General features: G+C 41.4%; 1 protein-coding gene across 1 annotated transcript in view; it reads right to left on the bottom strand.

Moving 5' to 3' along the window:
* LOC126267242 (chromosome-associated kinesin KIF4) overlaps window positions 1-20,056 on the bottom strand; it is a 240,574-nt gene that overhangs the window by 145,293 nt on the left and 75,225 nt on the right. The window contains exon 3 of the mRNA XM_049972234.1: window positions 13,654-13,841. Coding sequence (XP_049828191.1) covers window positions 13,654-13,841 — 188 coding nt within the window. The remainder of the gene's footprint in view (window positions 1-13,653; window positions 13,842-20,056) is intronic.

Below are 20,056 nucleotides of genomic sequence, written 5' to 3'. Positions count from 1 at the left end.
CTATCTGTTCTAGGTAGCTTTCAGGGAACACATTTAAAAAAAAAAATTGGAATTTTCCCAATTTTTGGATGATTGAAGGCTCCACTGATGATTACAATATGATTGGGTAACTTATGAACGAGTGAACTAAGTTTTCTCTAAAATTTCAGTTACATCAGGAGATGAGTTTGGTGGGGAACAGAAGCATCCAGTAATTTTATGCCCATCCCTGATAGTAAATCTTGCCAAAACTATCTCACACACAGCTTCAACTTCTATCAGTGCATTTGAGTTTCTTGTCTACTGTGACAAATACACCACCTCATTTCCCATTTGCTTACCTTTCAATATACACTCAAATTTCTCCCAAAAATGTCACTGTTCTCATTTTCAGGTTTCAACCAGTTTTCTGTACTTTCTATTATGTGAGATTCACTGCTTTTCAGGAGTACTTCAAAGTCTGGCACTTTGTTGTGCTTCAGCAGTTTACCATTAGAATTTTAATACTGGACTGGATGGAGAGTCACTTAATATACCCTTGTCTGCACTCCACACACAGCCAGCTACTTAAGTAGCAGCCTCTGATGTATAGTGCACACCTGACACATTCATGGAGGCCCTACAGGTCTCAACCATATGGCACTTGGCCAGGAAGTTGCAGCCTAGCTTGTAAGAGAACCTTCAAAGTCTCTGATTCAGTCCTCCTCCTTGACTCAGAACCAAAAGGTCTTAATCACTTCTGGGGACAATGCTAAAAATTGTTAGTTTTGTTGAAATGCTATGTGCAAGGCTGGTCTTCTCAACATTCCAACAGTCTCTGCCAGTTAATAGAATAACCCGAGTATGGTCTCTGAACCCAGATGACAAGCATCATTTGTACCGATGTACACCATAATGTACAGTTGATTGCACCCTGTTCCTTCTATGGCTGCCAGAACAACCTCAGCAACATGTTGAATGATACCCCCAGGTACACACACTGAGTGCATGGTGTCTTTTTCCTGTCCCTTGCTGCCCTTTCCCTAAGGGGTACCATCATTCCCTGTATGTATGAACTGCTGACGATTAACAGACCCCTTCCCTAAACAGCTGAAGTGAGTCCCACTGGCTCTGCTACACTTTGGGTGAAAGACAGTACCTGAAAATAACTCAATTAGGGGGACTGGTAAATCACCCTGAGTCCTCCCTGGTCCCCGTCCATCCAGTACAGGACACACAGCTGTACCACTGATATACCGCTTGCAGTTAAGTGGATGAGTAATGACAGATCCCTACTTTCTGCACAGGAGACAGGATCCACAAGAGTGGATATTATTTTAGTTATATATGAAGCTGAAATCTGGACAGATAACATTGGTGATATTGCAGTTCTTTAAGAATGAAGTTATAATGAGATTTAGACCTTTTGCTGCTTACAGGCGTTGATAAATATCAATGGGGACAGTTGAAAAATGTGTGCCCCGACTGGGACTCTAACCCGGGACCTCCTGCTTGTATGCAGACACTATCCGACAGCCACCGAGGACACAGAAAATAGTGCGACTGCAGGGACTTATCTCTGGCACATTCCGCATGAGACCCACACTTTCCAACTTTCTGTCCACAAATGTAGTGTGTGGACGCAATTTGAGAGCGTCCGCACTGAAGACAATCATTGCCCGGTAAGCCTTATCTGTATGAAGCTGATATCCGTACAGATATCATTGGTGAGTGTGCAGCTCTTGAAGAATGAAGTTAACTCTTACAGGAATTGGTAATTTGACTGCCTTGAGTAATGAGTATGGTGGACAGAGGCACTACAAGTGTAGTGTGTGTGGGCAGAAAGTTGGAAAGTGTGGGTCTCATGGGGAACATGCCCGACATAAATCACTGCAGTCGCCCTATTGTCTGTGTCCTCGGTGGCTCAGACGGATAGTGTGTCGGCCATGTAAGCACAAGGTCCCAGGTTCGAGTCCCAGTCGGGGCACATTTTTTCAACTGTCCCTGTTGATATTTATCAATGCCCGTAAGCAGCGAAAGGTCTAGATTTCATTTTAACTTCATTATTTTGGTTAGTTACGTTACTTACGTGTTCCACTGATCGAGCTCACGGTAACCGTCATGATGTGGAATGTGTCAAGTGCATAAGAAATGCACACATGAATCACGTTTTTTTTTTAATGCTTAAATGTTTTATTACCTACCGTATTTCCTTAAATGGACTATATATTTATTTATTCGTATTCAAGAATTCATCTATGGTATAGATTGAGTTGTCAAGGACATACGATTTCAGTTTATTATTGAAGCTGTCTGTGCGAAATTTTATTTCATGCGGTAATTTATCGAAAAGTTTTACAGCAGTATATTTTACCTCTTTCTGTGCCGAAGATAGGTTAAGTAGAAGATATTGTGTCTTTCTTCTGATATTATAATCATGAATGTCACTTGTTTTTAAACTGGTCCATATTAATGAGAATAAATTTCATTACTGAGTAGATATTGGCTTGCGCAACCTTACACTTAACGATTTCTGAACTGTACACCCTGCTAAGTTCTATAATTTAATCAACTGTACATTATGGTCTGATAATACATTTACCACAGGCAAAGCATGTATTTGTTTTACATCTTTCTGTACAAATACATTATCTATTAGCGTGCTACTGTCCTGAGCTATACGTGTATACATATACAGATGACGGTAGTATCAGATACACAAGACATAAAAGGACAATGCATTGGTAGAGCATTCATTTTTACTCAGGTAATTCATGTGAAAATGTTCCCAACATTATTATGGCTGCACAACTTGAATTAACAGACTCCAAACATGGAATGTTAGCTAGATGCACGGGACATTCCATTTTGGAAATCATTAGGGAATTCAATATGAGATCCACAGTGTCAAGAGTGTGCCGAGAATAAGAAGTTTCTGGCATTACCTCTCACCACGAACAACGCAGTGGCCAATGGGCTTCATTCAATGGCAGAGCAGCAGCATTTGCATAGAGTTATCAGTGCCAACATACAAGCAGAACTGCTTAAAATAACTGCAGAAATCAATGTGGGACGTACAACAAATGTATCCTTTGGATGGTGGGGCGAAATTTGTTGTTAACGGGTTATGGCAGCAGATGAATGACAAATGCCTTTGCTAACAGCACGATATCACCTAGAGTGCCTCTCCTGGGGTCATGAGCATATAGATTGGACCCTACATGACCAGAAACCATGCCCTAGTGAGGTGAGTCTCGATTTCAGTTGGTAACAGCCAATGGCACAGCTCAAGTGTAGCACATACCCCATAAAGCCATGGACCTATGTTGTCAACAAGGCACTGTACAATCTGACAGTGGCTCCATAATAGTCTAGGCTGTGTTTATAAGGAAAGAACTGGGTCCTCTGGTCCAACTGATCCGACCATTATCTGGAAATGGATTTGTTTGGCTACTTGGAGACCATTTGTAGCCTTCATGGACTTCATGTTCCCAAACAACGATTGTATATTCATGGATGGCAATGCACCATGTCACCAGGCCACATTTGTTCAGAACTGGTTTCACCAGGCATGGCCTGCACCTTAATAGGTATGGGAAGGGGAGGATGGCAAAGCTTAAATGTGACTGGTGACACTGCAGTGGGTGGTGGTGTGATCACTCGCAGAAAAATTCCTGTAGTAGTTGGTGTTAGAGCTGCACCTTTTTTTAGACTGAAATCAGCTGATAGGTGTACCTACTTAAAGGAAGTCCTCTAACTAAGGAACCACCATCAAAAAACACCATGTTTCCAATAAGAGAAGGACTTAGCATATTTCATAAAAATATAAGAGGTATAAGAGAGAAAGAAACTGCTTACAGATGTTGACTCTGAAATTACCGTTATACTGGAGCACCACTTAAATAGCTTCACAATTCAGAGGCTTCCTTTACCAGGATACAGGTTGGCTGTTTTTCAAGGAATTCCTTGCAGAGTGCGTGAATGGCCATGCATGTATAAAATAGTATTCAATTTGAGTTCATAGACGTATCGTGCCACTGCACTACACATATTTGAATGTTGTACAAAAGCAGTTGAATTTAGTGAAACTAAACTTCTAATTGTTGTCATTTATAGGTCCCCTGACTGACTTCTAGCTCAAGCTAGAGAGGGTTCTTGCTTCACTTTATAGAAAGTACCAAAACTTAGTTATATGTGGTGACTTCAATATTAATTTTTTTATATGACATTGCAAGAAAAAGGATGTTGGTTGATCTTATAAATTCATATGATCGGATGCAGACACTGTTTTTTTTTTTTCCCCAACTAGGGTTCAGGGGAACAGTAGCACAGTCATAGACAATATTTTTGTTCATTCTTCGTTACTAACTGATCATTCTTTCAGTAAAATGGTGAATGGCCTAGCAGACCATCATGCACAAATTTTAACATTAAAAGGCTTTTGTACTCAAACAAATGTCACATATAATTATAAACTATATAGGAAAGCTAATTCAACAGCAAGAGTGAGTTTTTTTAAACCTCATTAAGGAACAAGGGTGGCATGATGTTTATAGTGCCCATAACGTAGTTGACAAATATAATTCTTTCCTTAACTCATTTCTCATGCTCTTTGAGAGTTACTGTCCATTTGTATGTTCTAAACACGGTACTAGCAGAAAAAGGCAGCCAGGGTGGTTGACGAGTGAGATAAGGATATTATGTAGAACAAAGTGAGAATTCTATCAAAATGTTAGAAGTAGTCACAAGCTACAGTATCCCATTACAAACAGTATTGCAAGGTGCTTAAAAATGTAATTAGGAAGGCAAAGAGTATGTGGTACACAAATAGAATAGCTAATTCACAGGATAAAATTAAAACCACGTGGTCAGGTGTGAAAGAAGTGCCTTGTCAACAACAAAAGGTCAATGATATAAAGTCAGTTTGTAGTAAAAATATTTCTGTTACTGACGAATTAGATATACGTACATTATTTAACAATCTTTTCTGAGCATTGCTGGTGAATTAAATAAAATATTAGTTTCTACAGAGAATTATACAACTCTCTTGGAAAATCCCTTTCCGACACTGATGTCTGAAATACTCCTATGTGATACTGACAAGGGGGAGATTGAGTCAACAATTAAATCAATGAAGACTAAGGACTCTCATGGATATTATGGAGTGCCTAGCAGAATATTTAAGTACTGTGCTGTACATGTTAGACCTGTATTTAGCCATATTTGTAATTTTTATTTTAAGAATGGTCATTTTCCTGAATGATTAAAGTACTGAGTAGTAAAGTCGCTTTACAAAAGGGGATAAAGGGATAATTTAGACAATTTTAGACCAATTTCTATAAAATCAGTGCTTGCTAAAGTTATCGAAAAGGCTGTGTATGTATGGATAATTTATCATTTTATATCACATTATTTGCTATCAAATGTACAGTTCAGCTTTAGAAGTCATTTAACAACTGAAAATGTTATTTCTTTTTTCTGTGAGGTACTGGATGGAGTAAACAAAAGGTTTCAAACTCTAGGCACATTTTTTTATTTAACTAAGGCATTTCATTGTGTTGATCACAATATATTACTCCAGAAGTTGGACCATTACTGAATTCATGGAGTAGCTCACAGTTGGTCCACTGAACAGTTCAAATTTGTAGGTTTCCAGATAGATAGTGAACTGTCGTGGAAAGCCCACATTCAGGATCTTGTTCAAAGACTTTATTAACTAAACAAGCAGTAGTTTATCATCAACTGTGCTACAATAGTTTGCAAAGACCACTGAGAAGTAACTGCCATAAAAGTAAGTTTGTACACTGTTCAAAACATCAGAAAAATAATCTGAAACACCCCCAGACATTTTGTGAACAGTCATGTGAATATGTTGGAACCGCACTACACTTAACCATTGTACCGTTTGCTCGCTTTATTAGTATCTACAGTTCAAAGTTCTTGGTCGTAAAATAGACCAGTGAGAATGTTTGTCGCAATATTTATTCATTATTTTTTTTTTATTTTGTGGATGCAGTTTGTGATGACACCTTCGTCTGCTGCAAAGCCCAATGATTGGTTGACTGGGTGCGAGGACTAAACAGGGAGATTATCGGTCCCATGATCTAAGGTGGCAGAAGCCAAGGAAGGAACAACAGTCCAGTCCAGAAGAAGGGAAAATGGGCAAAGAGGTAAAAGGAACAATGGCAAGAGCAGGAACACCCCAGAAGCACTATGTGCATTGCGGCACCAACACTGCTACCGACCCTTCCCAATCAATCCTCACATCATACCACCACCAAAAACACAATGGCGACAACATCACAGGGGGTGGATGGGTGGGGCAGGGGGGGGGGGGGGGGGGGCGGCGGCACAAAAGACCAACAAAACATATCGGAAAGTGAGCAGGACGGCAGTCATGGGTTTGGGACCCTGCCAACGTGAAGGCAACGCCACAGCCTCCATAACTACTGCCAACACCAATGCTAACCAACGGACTCCAATTCCAGAGTAAAATTCAAGGACTTAAACCTGGGACAGCAAAGAACATCAGGGACAAACAAGAGCATGCAATGGTCGGCCATTAATGCTTGGGTCAAGTAATATTTAGTGCGAAGAGCCAAAAGGCGGCAATGGTGGGGTCGGGGTGGGGGGTTGCAGTCCACCAAAATAAGGATCACCGTGAGAGGGCCCTCACCGTTGAGTAAAAAAACTGCGGTATCATCAATACGAAGATGGCAGAGGATCGACGATTAGCATCAGGAGGAGCACAGGGAAGACCACCACATGGTGGGAGTGTCTGATTACACAAACTTACTTTAGATAGTCCAATGTAATATGAAGGGGGATCTATGTGCTAACAATGTCCGTATGGACCAATGTGCAAATGCCAACGGAAGGTCTCAAAGGACCAATCTGGTTCAGGCAGAAAGCATGCAAGCCACATAGGGTCAGTTAGTGAGCTTTAGTAAAATGTGATTCCTGGAGAATGACAAGTTACCAAATAAAAGGAAATAAGGAATCACATCACCGAGAAGTGACAATAACATCCATTACAATAAGCATGGAATGGGGATTCAAATGGAAAGTTAATGGGCTGGAGGCAATCATGCCTCCAGGTCACCATCTGTCGCCACAGAGGACGGGATGGCCAGACTCAGGTCGCAAAGGGGAAGATGGCACCTTTGCGGGCACCGGGTAGATGTGGGTGGTCTTGTCCTGGAACTGATGTTTCTTCTTCTTCTTCTTCTTCTTCTTCTTCTTCAACCTCCTCCTCCTCCTCCTCGATAGGTTGAGGAGGGCAAGGCACAGAAGGACAGAAGGTTTCTGCAGCATCCGAAACTGAAAACGAGTGGGTAACCTCGGCAAACTGATTGTGGGTCTGGGAGGGGGTGGGAGGTGGGAGGTGGGGCGGCATTCCTGGGTGGAAGCCCCATCACCTGCAGGCCCCGAAGAATGGACACTTCTCCAGTCCAGGAGGGGGATTGGCACCCAGAGGGAACCACAGGGGAGGGGGAGAGGAGATAGAGGCAGAACTGAGGTAAGGGGAAAGGAGGGGGGGGGGGGGGGGGGGGGGAGAGAAGGACGTGAAAGAGGCACAGTTAGATGTCATCAACACAGACCGAAGACTGTCTTATTTCTGATGAACCTCAGTATAGGATAAACAATCAATAGAATTATACTTATGTATTTTCTTTTACTTATTATAAGCTAGGCAAACTAGCAAGTGTGGAGAGTGATGGCTGTGACAGTTAACACGTACAGGCGGTGGAACACAGGGCTCCCTCATCAAGCGAGTGTCCACATTCACCGCACATGACAGTTCACCATACAGCACGAAGACATTTGTCTGAAACATTAGAAGTTTCGCAACCAACGGTTGCTTCATCAGGAAAGAGGGAAGGAGAGGGAAAGAGGAAAGGATGTGGGTTTTAAGGGAGAGGGTAAGGAGTCATTCCAATCCCAGGAGCGGAAAGACTTACCTTAGGGGGAAAAAAGGACAGGTATACACTCGTGTGTACACACACACACACACACACACACACACACACACACACACACACACACACACACACACACACACACACACACACAAGCAGATATTTGTAAAGGAAAAGAGTTTGGGCAGAGATGTCAGTCGAGGCGGAAGTACAGAGGCAAAGATGTTATTGAATGACAGGTGAGCTATGAGCGGCGGCAACTTGAAATTGGCGGAGGTTGAGACCTGGTGGGTAATGAGAAGAGAGGATATACTGAAGGGCAAGTTCCCATCTCCGGAGTTCGGACAGGTTGGTGTTAGTGGGAAGTATCCAGATAACCCGGATGGTGTAACACTGTGCCAAGATGTGCTGGCCATGCACCAAGGCATGTTTAGTCACAGGGTGATCCGCATTACCAACAAACACTGTCTGCCTGTGACCATTCATGTGAATGGACAGTTTGTTGCTGGTCATTCCCACATAGAAAGCTTCACAGTGTAGGCAGGTCAGTTGATAAATCACATGGGTGCTTTCACACATGTGCCTTTGATCGTGTACACCTTCCGAGTTACAGGACTGGAGTAGGTGGAGGTGGTGGTGGTGGTGGTGGTGGTAGTGGTGGTGGTGGTAGTGGTGGGTGCATGGGACAGGTTTTACACCGGGGGCGGTTACAAGGGTAGGAGCCAGAGGGTAGGGAAGGTGGTTTGGGGATTTCATACGGATGAACCAAGAGGTTACGAAGGTTAGATGAACGGCGGAAAGACAATCTTGGTGGAGTGGGGAGGATTTCATGAAGGATGGATCTCATTTCAGGGCAGGATTTGAGGAAGTCGTATCCCTGCTGGAGAGCCACATTCAGAGTCTGATGCAGTCCCGGAAAGTATCCTGTCACAACTGGGGCACTTCTGGGGTGGTTCTGTGTGAGGTCCTGGGTTTGAGGGGATGAGGAAGTGGCTCTAGTAATTTCCATCTGTACCAGGTCGAGAGGGTAGTTGCGGGATGCAAAAGCTGTTTTCAGGTTGTGGGTGTAATGGTTCAGGGATTCCGGACTGGAGCTGTAGGGAAGGGACTGTTTGATGTGGAATGGGTGGCAGCTGTCATAATGGAGGTACTGTTGCTTGTTGGTGGGTTTGAGCTGGACGCACATGTGAAGCTGGCCACTGGACAGATGGAGGTCAAGGAAAGTGGCATGGTATTTGGAGTAGAACCAGGTGAATCTGATGGAACCAAAGGAGTTGAGGTTGGAGAGGAAATTCTGGAGTAGTTGTTCACTGTGAGTCCAGATCATGAAGATGTCATCAATAAATCTGTACCAAGCTTTGGGTTGGTAGGCCTGGGTAACCAAGAAGGCTTCCTCTAAGCAACCCATAAATAGGTTGGCGTACAAGGGGGTCATCCTGGTACCCATGGCTGTTCCCTTTAATTGTTGGTCTGTCTGGCCTTCGAAAGTAAAGAAGTTGTGAGTCAGGATGAAGCTGGCTAAGGTAATGAGGAAAGAGGTTTTAGGTAAGGTGGCAGGTGATCGGTGTGAAAGGAGGTGCTCCATCACAGCGAGGCCCTGGACGTGCGGAATATTTGTGTATAAGGAAGTGGCATCAATGGTTACAAGGATGGTTTCTGGGGGTAACAGATTGGGTAAAGATTCCAGGTGTTTGAGAAAGTGGTTGGTGTCTTTGATGAAGGATAGGAGACTGCATGTGATGGGTTGAAGGTGTTTATCTACGTAGGCAGAGATACGTTCTGTGGGGGCTTGGTAACCAGCTACAATGGGGCAGCTGGGATGATTGGGTTTGTGAATTTTAGGAGGTAGGTAGAAGGTAGGGGTGCGGGGTGTTGGTGGGGTCAGGAGGTTGATGGAGTCAGGTGAAAGGTTTTGTAGGGGGCCTAAGGTTCTGAGGATTCCTTGAAGCTCCGCCTGGACATCAGGAATGGGATTACCTTGGCAAACTTTGTATGTAGAGTTGTCTGAAAGCTGACGCAGCCCCTCAGCCACATACTCCCGACGATCTAGTACCACAGTCGTGGAACCCTTGTCCGCCAGAAGAATGACGATGGATCGATCAGCCTTCAGATTACGGATAGCCCGGGATTCAGCAGTGGTGATGTTGGAAGTAGGATTAATGTTTTTTTTTTTTTTTTAAGAAGGATTGAGAGGCAAGGCTGGAATTCAGAAATTCCTGGAAGGTTTGGAGAGGGTGATTTTGAGGAAGAGGAGGTGGGTCCCACTGTGACGGAGGACAGAACTGTTCCAGACAGGGTTCAATTTGGATAGTGTCTCGGACAATTGGATCATTAGGAGCAGGACTAGGATCATTTATCTTCATGGCAAAGTGATATTTCCAGCAGAGAGTACGAGGGTAGGACAGTAAATCTTTAACGAGGGCTGTTTGGTTGAATCTGGAAGTAGGGCTGAAGGTGAGACCTTTGGATAGGACAGAGGTTTCGGATTAGGAGAGAGGTTAGGAGGAAAGGTTAACTACTGAATTAGGGTGTTGTGGTTCCAGATGGTGTTGATTAGAATTTTGAGGTTTTGGAGGGAGTGGAGCTGGATGTGGGAGATTGAGTAGATGGGAGAGACTGGGTCTGCGTGCAATGAGAGGAGGTTGAGGTTTGCTGGAAAGGTTGTGAAGGGTGAGTTGCCTTTCTGGAGGTGGGAAACCAGGAGATGGGATAGTTTTTTTGAGGTGGAGGGTGGCATGCTGTTCTAATTTGCGATTGGCCTGTAGGAGGATGCTCTTAACAGCCGGTGTGGATGTGGGAGAGGAAAGATTGAGGACTTTTATTGAGGATAGGAGTTGGCAGGTGTGTTCATTGGCCGAGTTGATGTGTAGGTGAAGGATTAGGTGGGTGAGGGCAATGGATTGTTCAGTTTGGAACTGGTATAGGGATTGATGGAAAAAAGGGTTACAGCCAGAGATGGGAACTTTAAGTGTGAGGCCTTTGGGGGTAACAACAGAATATAATTCAGGAAGTACCAATATCAAACGCCTATTTGGCCTACTACAAGCAAAAAGCTTTGTGTTCGGAAATAGTTTCACATTTCATTCATACGCTCCAGCTTCTCAAGCATGAGATCGAAAAGTAGTAGTACAAAATTTTTATATAAATTTGTGTAACGTCCCAATTTCTTCTCCTTTCTCGTTCTAACAATCTTGTCATCACCAATTCTGCAACTATTCCTGCTAGTGTCAAAACTTATTCTCTGGTTAATTTCACTAACCTTGCCACAATCAACTGCTTAGTTATCCTGTATTTATTCTCCAGTTAGGCGTTATTATGTATTCGTACAACACGTTTTCCGCGTTACTCCCAAAATATAACTTTGGTGGCTGCTACCGGGGTCTGTAGAACTGGCCATTGCTAGTGTGGCGGTCTGGCAAAAAATTTATCAAAATTTCATTTTCTTGAAAACATCAAGAAGATAATACATAATCTTTCTTACCTGTTATTCCTGTTAGTAGTTTATTTTCACTCTGGTAGTCTGAATCTACGGATTTCGCTGGTAATTATAACAATGCTGATCATGCACAAACCCAGTCAATCACATAAACAAACAGCGATTGACATTCATTCGTTTGGCTTTATTCTGCTCAGCTCGTATAGCCCCCTCCAACTGTCTGCAGGAAATTTTATTTCTAGACGCGATGGGGATTCCCCTGGCAAAATCAACTTATGATCCATTCAGAAATAAACTTGGAATATGTCACAAACATTTAAAAACCAATAGGGATGTGTTTCAAAATCGTATGAATAATCGATAGACAAATGTGTGCTGGATACTAGGTGCTTTGTGAAAAAAGGCTTTTTCCTCAAGAATATGAATTCTTGCCGCCCGGGGCAGATGTCCAGGTTCGCCCCCATTGAATCTGTAAGCTTGTGCACACCAGTATAATTTTTCCGTTGAGCATCTTGCTGCTACCGCTTATACAGCTAACAGCCACACTTCTGTAGCCAGAAAAAGGAGAAGGTACTACACATGTGCAACTCAATTGTACATGTGCATGAGCCTGCGCGCAACTGCTCAAACGAATCTCATGTAAACAGTTGTAACGTCGCACTCATCGGAGGCAATTTGTTGTTATGAAGCATTGCACAGTGTTCCTAAAGCCATTGACACATTTGGCTGTTGCTAGACACTTTCATGAGTACTGTGTTTTTTTGTTGTATATGGCGCATTTCCTTTGCGGCTTAAGATTTATTTTCATTTCTTTTTTCTCTCATTAATGTTTTATTGCTGAAATATTACTCTGCAGTAGTGGGATACAGTAATATCCTTTGTTAGAGTATTGTTTCTAACCAGTCAAAATTACAAAAATTTAACTGAAAACTAACACACAACAAAAAATTCTTGGAATTCTAAAAATTCAAGGGTTTTTCCTGGCTTTCTCCTGGATGAAAAAGTTCCCGGGTTTTTCCCAGATCTCCCGGTTATCCCAGGTCACATACACCCTGATTATGGCGTCCCACTACTAAAATATTGTCAGTGGTTTCATCTAGAACAAGACACACTGGATCATAAGGTAGTACTCGTCTGATTTGTTAACTTTCACCAGACACAGGCTACAGGTGTAACTTCATTAAAGTATAAATCAAGAAGAGCCTTTTCTGTATATTATTTCCTAATGTGATTGTTGAGCTCTGAAGGGGAAATATCACACGTTAGAAATGCCAAAATTCATTTCCACTTCTTGAACTTTAAGATGACTGTGACTGCCTAGAAACAGCTGTCTCACTATACGGTTGCCACAATGCAGTTAATTAGTCTTGGCAGGCATCACATTTTTGACATGCTGCTGAACATAATTTAACTGGAGTTTTTCATTAATTGTTGCTGGACATCACAAATGCTGCTCTCCACAACATAAATCCATCATCTTTAATACCACCACTACACAAATTTTATAATATTATACATTCTGCTTGTCCCCATTCAGGATTTCCATATTTTGAATGGAAACAAAAGAAAAGTTAAGGAAGCAGAAAAAGCACCACAGGTCGTATATGCTACAGTCTTACTGTGTAACGTAATGAATAAAGTAATAAAGTTATGTTTGACCTCTGCTTAAGACAGTATTACTACTCAGGGCACATATTGGTTGAAAGCACCAATGATCGCTGTAAATCAGTTGAAATCAATTTGCAAAAGTGCATAAATAAAACACAATTTTGGGACTGGTTGCTGCATATTTGGTAATTTTAACTTATGAATGTCTCTCGTACGTGCTCTACATTCACTTCACTCACACTGGGACACCTGCTTCTCTTTGCTGGGCACAAGCAACCTGTCATAACAAATTTGTTGTGCTAGTGGTAAATGGCCTTCCTCGTTGGTGGCTTCCTACCATACTTGGTTCTAAACATCCGTTGAACAGCTGTACAACCCTTGTTTTTGTCGAACTCAAACACACACATAGCTCACTTCGCACCCGAACTCGCCATGTTTCTGACGAGAGAGAGAGAGAGAGAGAGAGAGAGAGAGAGAGAGAGAGAGAGAGAGAGAGAGAGAGAGAGAGAGAGAGAGAGAGAGATTACTGGATTAAAAAATATTTGAAATGGTCATCATGTTTCCACAGTTTTACTGGGAAAGTGCAATATAATTGTAAAACAGACTTGCTCCATGTCATAGCAAGCAATTGCAATTGTGCTGTATGGAACATGCAAGCGATTAATCATAGCAAGCAACTGCAATTATGATGTATGGAACATGCAAGCGATTAAATTAAAGGAAACCTCTCACCTCCATAAAAGAGACAGTTACTCTGAACTGCCAGTCATTTCGTTTTTCCATTCCTTGAAAGATATCTTTAATTGCTCTTGGTATGACACCCATTTCATTTTCTGGCACATGTGGATTATAACAAGTTCCCATTGAGTATGTTTTCCCAGAGCCAGTCTGGCCATATGCTAATATAGTTACATTATAACCTGTTGAAATAAAAGTTATTATGTTAATGTACATGCAACACAAAAATCTAAGCAAGAACAGCAACAGAAACTTCAAGTGGAATAGAAATAACAGAGTAAGTAATAATTACTTGCTGCAAAGAGGAAGTTGAGATGCTAACAGGCATAAATACACTCCCCCAAAACAAAAATGGAGCACCATGAAGACATGGTTGGCTGTCAACGTAACATATGCACATACCATCTGTCGGTATGTATATGATCGGAGTTCAGTTCTCAGTGTTAGGTACAATGGCCTCCAGCATGCAGTAATTTTCTTCACCTTTACTGTTATTACCACGACTGGTAGGGCTTATGAGGGGCGTGAACAGTGCAAGATGTTCAGTGATGATCGAAAGACATGGAGATGCAGCAAGTTCATGTGAAATGGCGTTATCAGCACCAGACAGTGTTTGAAAAAGGGGTCTCAGTGTGGTCTCCATTAGGCTGGCTTGCTGAATCTTACAAAATCTAGGTTTGTGAGGGCATTCTGATGTGACAGTGGCCCAGTGTCAGACTGCACGCAAATACGAGGGAAAGAACATTCGTGATAAAGGTTCTAATCAACCACGGCTGACTACTAAAGACCACGATTGTCATATCGTACATCAAACACATTGTAACTTCTTTACATCTGGTGCTGTCACTTGATAACAAATAATTTACTCCCATCATCATTCTGTGTCAACCCATACCACTAGTCGCAAACTGGCAGCAATTGGAATAAGGAACTACTAGGCTGTCGTTAATGCCACAAAACAAACAGCTGCATTTGGAGTGATGCCGTGATCAGGAAGCATGGACTGCTAATGAATAGCATCACACTATGTTCAGTGACAAATTATGATTCTGCACTATCCCAGATGACCATACTCAGTGAGTATGGCAGCAATCTGGGGAGAGTTCCAATTCTTCCAATGTTTTGGAGAGGCACAGCAGTGCTACTTTTGGCATCATGGCATAGAGAGTCATCAGGTATGACTTTAGTTTATGGCTGGTAGTGACTGAGGGAATTCTAATGCACAATTTACATCTCTGTCATCCTGTGTCCATGTATGTCACCTCTCATGCACTACTGTTTTTATGCAATTTTTCAACAGAACAATGCTCATTCACTTAAGGCCCATGTGTCTATAGACTGTCTGCATTATGTCTAAGTTCACCAGTAGCCAACAAGATCTCCAGATCTGTCCATGATAGAACATGTGAGGGCCAGCTCTGTTGTCTACTCCGCCCCAGTCCAATGCCAGCAAGCAGGATATCAAGGACAGTTACAACAGTTGTGGGTCAGCTTGCCAACCAAATCACTGTTTGAAATCAGGCCAGAGGGGGTGCAATGATACACAGATTAGTTTCTTTTAAGTTTAAAGTGTTCAGCTACATCTCAACACTTTCTGTACATGGGATTCAGTGTCTTTTTCATTACATTACTAAAATGCATGCATTTCAATGGTTTTGATTGACATCAGAAGCCCTGCACAAGAACAGTGGAACACAGGGAAAAAACAGGTAGCTGCAAAAATCAAGATAAAGTGGTAGCCCCACTTGCAATATTAATTGAAGAAAATGAATAAGATACGTGTGGGGGAGACAACCAACAGATTAATATCACTAGCTCAAAAAAATGGTTCAAATGGCTCTGAGCTCTATGGGACTAAACTGCTGAGGTCATCAGTCCCCTAGAACTTAGAACTACTTAAACCTAACTAACCTAAGGACATCACACACATCTATGCCCGAAGCAGGATTCGAACCTGCGACCATAGCAGTCGCGCAGTTCCAGACTGTAGCGCCTAGAACCGCTCTGCCACTCTGGCCGGTTCCCTAGCTCATATAGTGTTGCTGTTGTGTTCAGTCCTGAGACTGGTTTGATGCAGCTCTCCATGCTACTCTATCCTGTGCAAGCTGCTTCATCTCCCAGTACCTACTGCAACCTACATCCTTCTGAATCTGCTTAGTGTATTCATCTCTTGGTCTCCCTCTATGATTTTTACCCTCCACGCTGCCCTCCAATACTAAACTGGTGATCCCTTGATGCCTCAGAACATGTCCTACCAACCGATCCCTTCTTCTAGCCAAGTTGTGCCACAAATTTCTCTTCTCCCCAATCCTATTCAATACTTCCTCATTAGTTATGTGATCTACCCATCTAATCTTCAGCATTCTTCTGCAGCACCACATTTCGAAAGCTTCTATTCTCTTCTTGTCTAAACTATTTATCGTCCACATTCCACTTCCATACATGGCTACACTTCATACAAATACTTTCAGAAATGACTTCTTGACACTTAAATCTATACTAAATTTCTCTTCTTCAGAATCTCTTTCCTTGCCATTGCCAGTCTACATTTTATATCCTCTCTACTTCGACCATCATCAGTTATTTAGCTCTCCAAATAGCAAAACTCCTTTACTACTTTAAGTGTCTCATTTCCTAATCTAATTCCCTCAGCATCACCCGATTTAATCCGACTACATTCCATTATCCTCGTTTTGCTTTTGTTGATGTTCATCTTATATCCTCCTTTCAAGACACTGTCCATTCCGTTCAACTGCTCTTACAAGTCCTTTGCTGTCTCTGCCAGAATTACAATGTCATCGGCGAACCTCAGAGTTTTTATTTCTTCTCCGTGGATTTTAATACCTACTCCGAATTTTTCTTTTGTTTCCTTTACTGCTTGCTCAATATACAGATTGAATAACATCGGGGTGAGGCTACAATCCTGTCTCACTCCCTTCCCAACAACTGATTCCCTTTGATGTCCCTCGACTCTCATAACTTCCATCTGGTTTCTGTACAAATTGTGAATAGCCCTTGGCTCCCTGTATTTTACCCCTGCCATCTTTAGAATTTGAAAGAGAGTATTCCAGTCAACATTGTCAAAAGCTTTCTCTAAGTCCACAAATGCTAGAAACGTAGGTTTGCCTTTCCTTAATCTTTCTTCTAAGATAAGTCGTAAGGTCAGTATTGCCTCACGAGTTCTAGTATTTCTACAGAATCCAAACTGATATTCCCCAAGGTCGGCTTCTACTAGTTTTTCCATTCGTCTGTAAAGAATTCGCATTAATATTTTGCAGCTGTGACTTATTAAACTGATTGTTCGGAAATTTTCACATCTGTCAACACCTGCTTTCTTTGTGATTGGAATTATTATATTCTTCTTGAAGTCTGAGGGTATTTCGCCTGTCTCGTACATCTTGCTCACCAGATGGTACAGTTTTATCAGGACTGTCTCTCCCAAGGCCGTCAGTAGTTCCAATGGAATGTTGTCTACTCCGGGGGCCTTGTTTCGACTCAGGTCAGTGCTCTGTCAAACTCTTCACGCAGTATCGTATCTCCCATTTCATCTTCATCTACACCCTCTTCCATTTCCATAATATTGTCCTGAAGTACATCGAGCTTGTATAGACCCTCTATATACTCCTTCCCCCATTCTGCTTTCCCTTCTTTGCTTAGAACTGGGTTTCCATCTGAGCTCCTGATGTTCATACAAGTGGTTCTCTTTTCTCCAAAGGTTCTCTAATTTTCCTGTAGGCAGTATCTATCTTACCCCCTCATGAGATAAGCCTCTACATCCTTACATTTGTCCTCTAGCCATCCCTGCTTAGCCATTTTGCACTTCCTGTCGATCTCATTTTTGAGACGTTTGTATTCCTTATATATAGTGTTGTTACTTAATGAATTACCAGTTGTTTGAGCATTTGAGTATCATGCCGATCCAATTTTTTTTAATACTAAATATGTTCTTAAGCTAGTTGAACATACACCAGCATATTAACATAACACAAAAATGTGTGTCCTTAAACACACTCAATTCTGCTTAATGAAAGCTGAAAGAGGTTTATTAATAGCACAATTTGTGCTAAGTGCTGTCTAAAGGCTACATTACTCATTATAATCCAATCCCGTTTACTCATTTTTTAAAAAGGTTGTTCTGAAACTTACTTCCAATAATGTGTTTACTTTTCACAAACTTTTATTAAAGTTAAATACATTAATTTTCCTGGATTATTTGGAATATCAACACCACAAGGGAGAGAGATTGCTACTTACTGTAAAGATCACATGTTAAGTTGCATACAGGCACAAGTAGACATGGGATCCATCTCTAAATTCTTTAACTCAAGCAGTACATACATTAATGTAACTTTCCAAACAAAGGAAGGTCGGGGTTAGAATATTAAAAACTATGAAGGACAGATTGCTACATGAAGATGACAATGTGTTGCAGAAAGGCGCAACAAAACACTGTTACGTACTGAACTTTCGGCCAAAGCAGTATTCCCCGTTTATGCCTTTTTGATGCTGTGTTACAAAATCTAAATCAATGCTGTGCTCGGGTTGAGGTGTCATGGTGGAACACAAAAATGTGAAAAAATATTTGAAAAAGTTGAATAGAAGTTATTTTAAAAAGCTGTCACGAAATTTGACAAATCATTTCAATAAACAGATATGTCATAAATGAACTGTCTTCAATTTTGATAACAAAACGGGTAGTTAAGACAATAATAATTTTTTCTATCACAATCTTGGATGGGGTATGGCTATTTTTTTCCTTCGTGCAAATTTATTAAAAGATGCAGGTATATTTGTAATTCAATATTGGTAATAATAATCACAAACAAAATCTACATCACATCCTTACAACTAATGACTTTCTGCACTTCAGTACTGATAAACTGATCAACAAAATATTTCTGGATTACTATTTCTTATGAATCATAGCCAAAAAATGAAGTCATAATACTTTATGTCCTTTTCTCAAGATATTCCTGAATCGTTTCCAACTCTCTCTCTTTCACTCTTCTACTTTTTTGTGTACTCTCAAGCATACCTTGGGCCAATTTTGCTGACTTTAAATATTTCTTAAGAGCTTTCTTCAGTTTAGCTGAAGTTTGAGAGAGAGTTCTTCTCATGGCTTCTTAGATATCTTCTTTTTTTTCCCCTTTTCTTTCACAGCAGTTGTCTCTTAACTGATTTTATCATGTTATCAATCTTTAATCACCATTTCAAGATAATTTTGGTTTTGTTCCTCTTTTTGCTTTTCTTATAATTCAAGAATTCTTCCTTTCACATTCTTCCCTGTAATTTGCATGTGCTTGCTGTCCATACTTAAAAAGCTGTGAGTCAATCGACACAGAGAGAAAATTAGGGTAGTGTCCCAAAGCATCCCTCTCACTCAAAACACAACTTCAAAATCTCTTTGTCATTGCTGCCTTGTCTTCTAACATATGCTTCAGAATGGAATACCTTTCTTTATGTCCCCATTTCTATAAGACAATGTAAGAGAAGCCTTAACCAGTTTGAAACATTTTGATACTTTGACTATGGATGATTAGTCTCTCCGAGATGTGCTCCTACCAGTAATTGTCATTAACTTTGTTATCTATCCTATGGCTACAATATCAATGAGTCACTATTGGAGTCGGCCAAGTCATACAAATACCTGGCTGTAATATAGTAGGGATACGAAATAGAATGATCACATAGGCTCAGTCATGGATAGAGCAGGTGGTAGACTTAAGTTTATTGGTACAATACAAATCACTCGTGCAACACATCCTAGCATGTGGGACCCAGACCAGATAGTACCAACAGGGGATATTGAACATGTACAGAGAAGAGCAGCACAAATGGCCACAGATTTGTTTAATCCATGGGAGTGTCACACAGTTACTGAAGGAATTTATCTGCAAAACTCTTGAAGGCAAACAAACTAGCCTGAGAAAGTCTACTAACAAAATTTCAAGAACTGGCTTTAAATGATTGCTCTAGGAATATACTATAAAACCCTGTGTATCACTCACACAGTGATCTTGGGGATAAGATTAGAATAATTACTGCACGCACAAAGGCATTCAGACACCGTTCTTCTCACACTCCATGCTTGAATGGAATAAGAAGAAACCCTAATAACTGGCACAATGGGACATACCCTTTGCTGTGGACATCGCAGTGGTTTGCAGTGTGTAGATGAAGATGTATCTAAAGCTGGGTCTTGTCTTCACATTCCAGTCATCTAATAATAATCTTGCAGGAAATCAAAGAGCATTGTGTTTGCAACCTTTAACATGTCACTGCATCTTCTGCTCTTTATTCTTTCTTTGGAGACAAAAATCTAATACTTGTCAGCAATGCACTTGATAAGCATGTCTTTCCATCACATCTGCAAGCTGCTTTCATTGAAGGTTTTTTT

This window comes from Schistocerca gregaria, chromosome 4 (assembly GCF_023897955.1).
Source record: "Schistocerca gregaria isolate iqSchGreg1 chromosome 4, iqSchGreg1.2, whole genome shotgun sequence".
NCBI lineage: Eukaryota > Metazoa > Arthropoda > Insecta > Orthoptera > Acrididae > Schistocerca > Schistocerca gregaria.
This window is presented reverse-complemented; position numbering and strand designations above follow the sequence as displayed.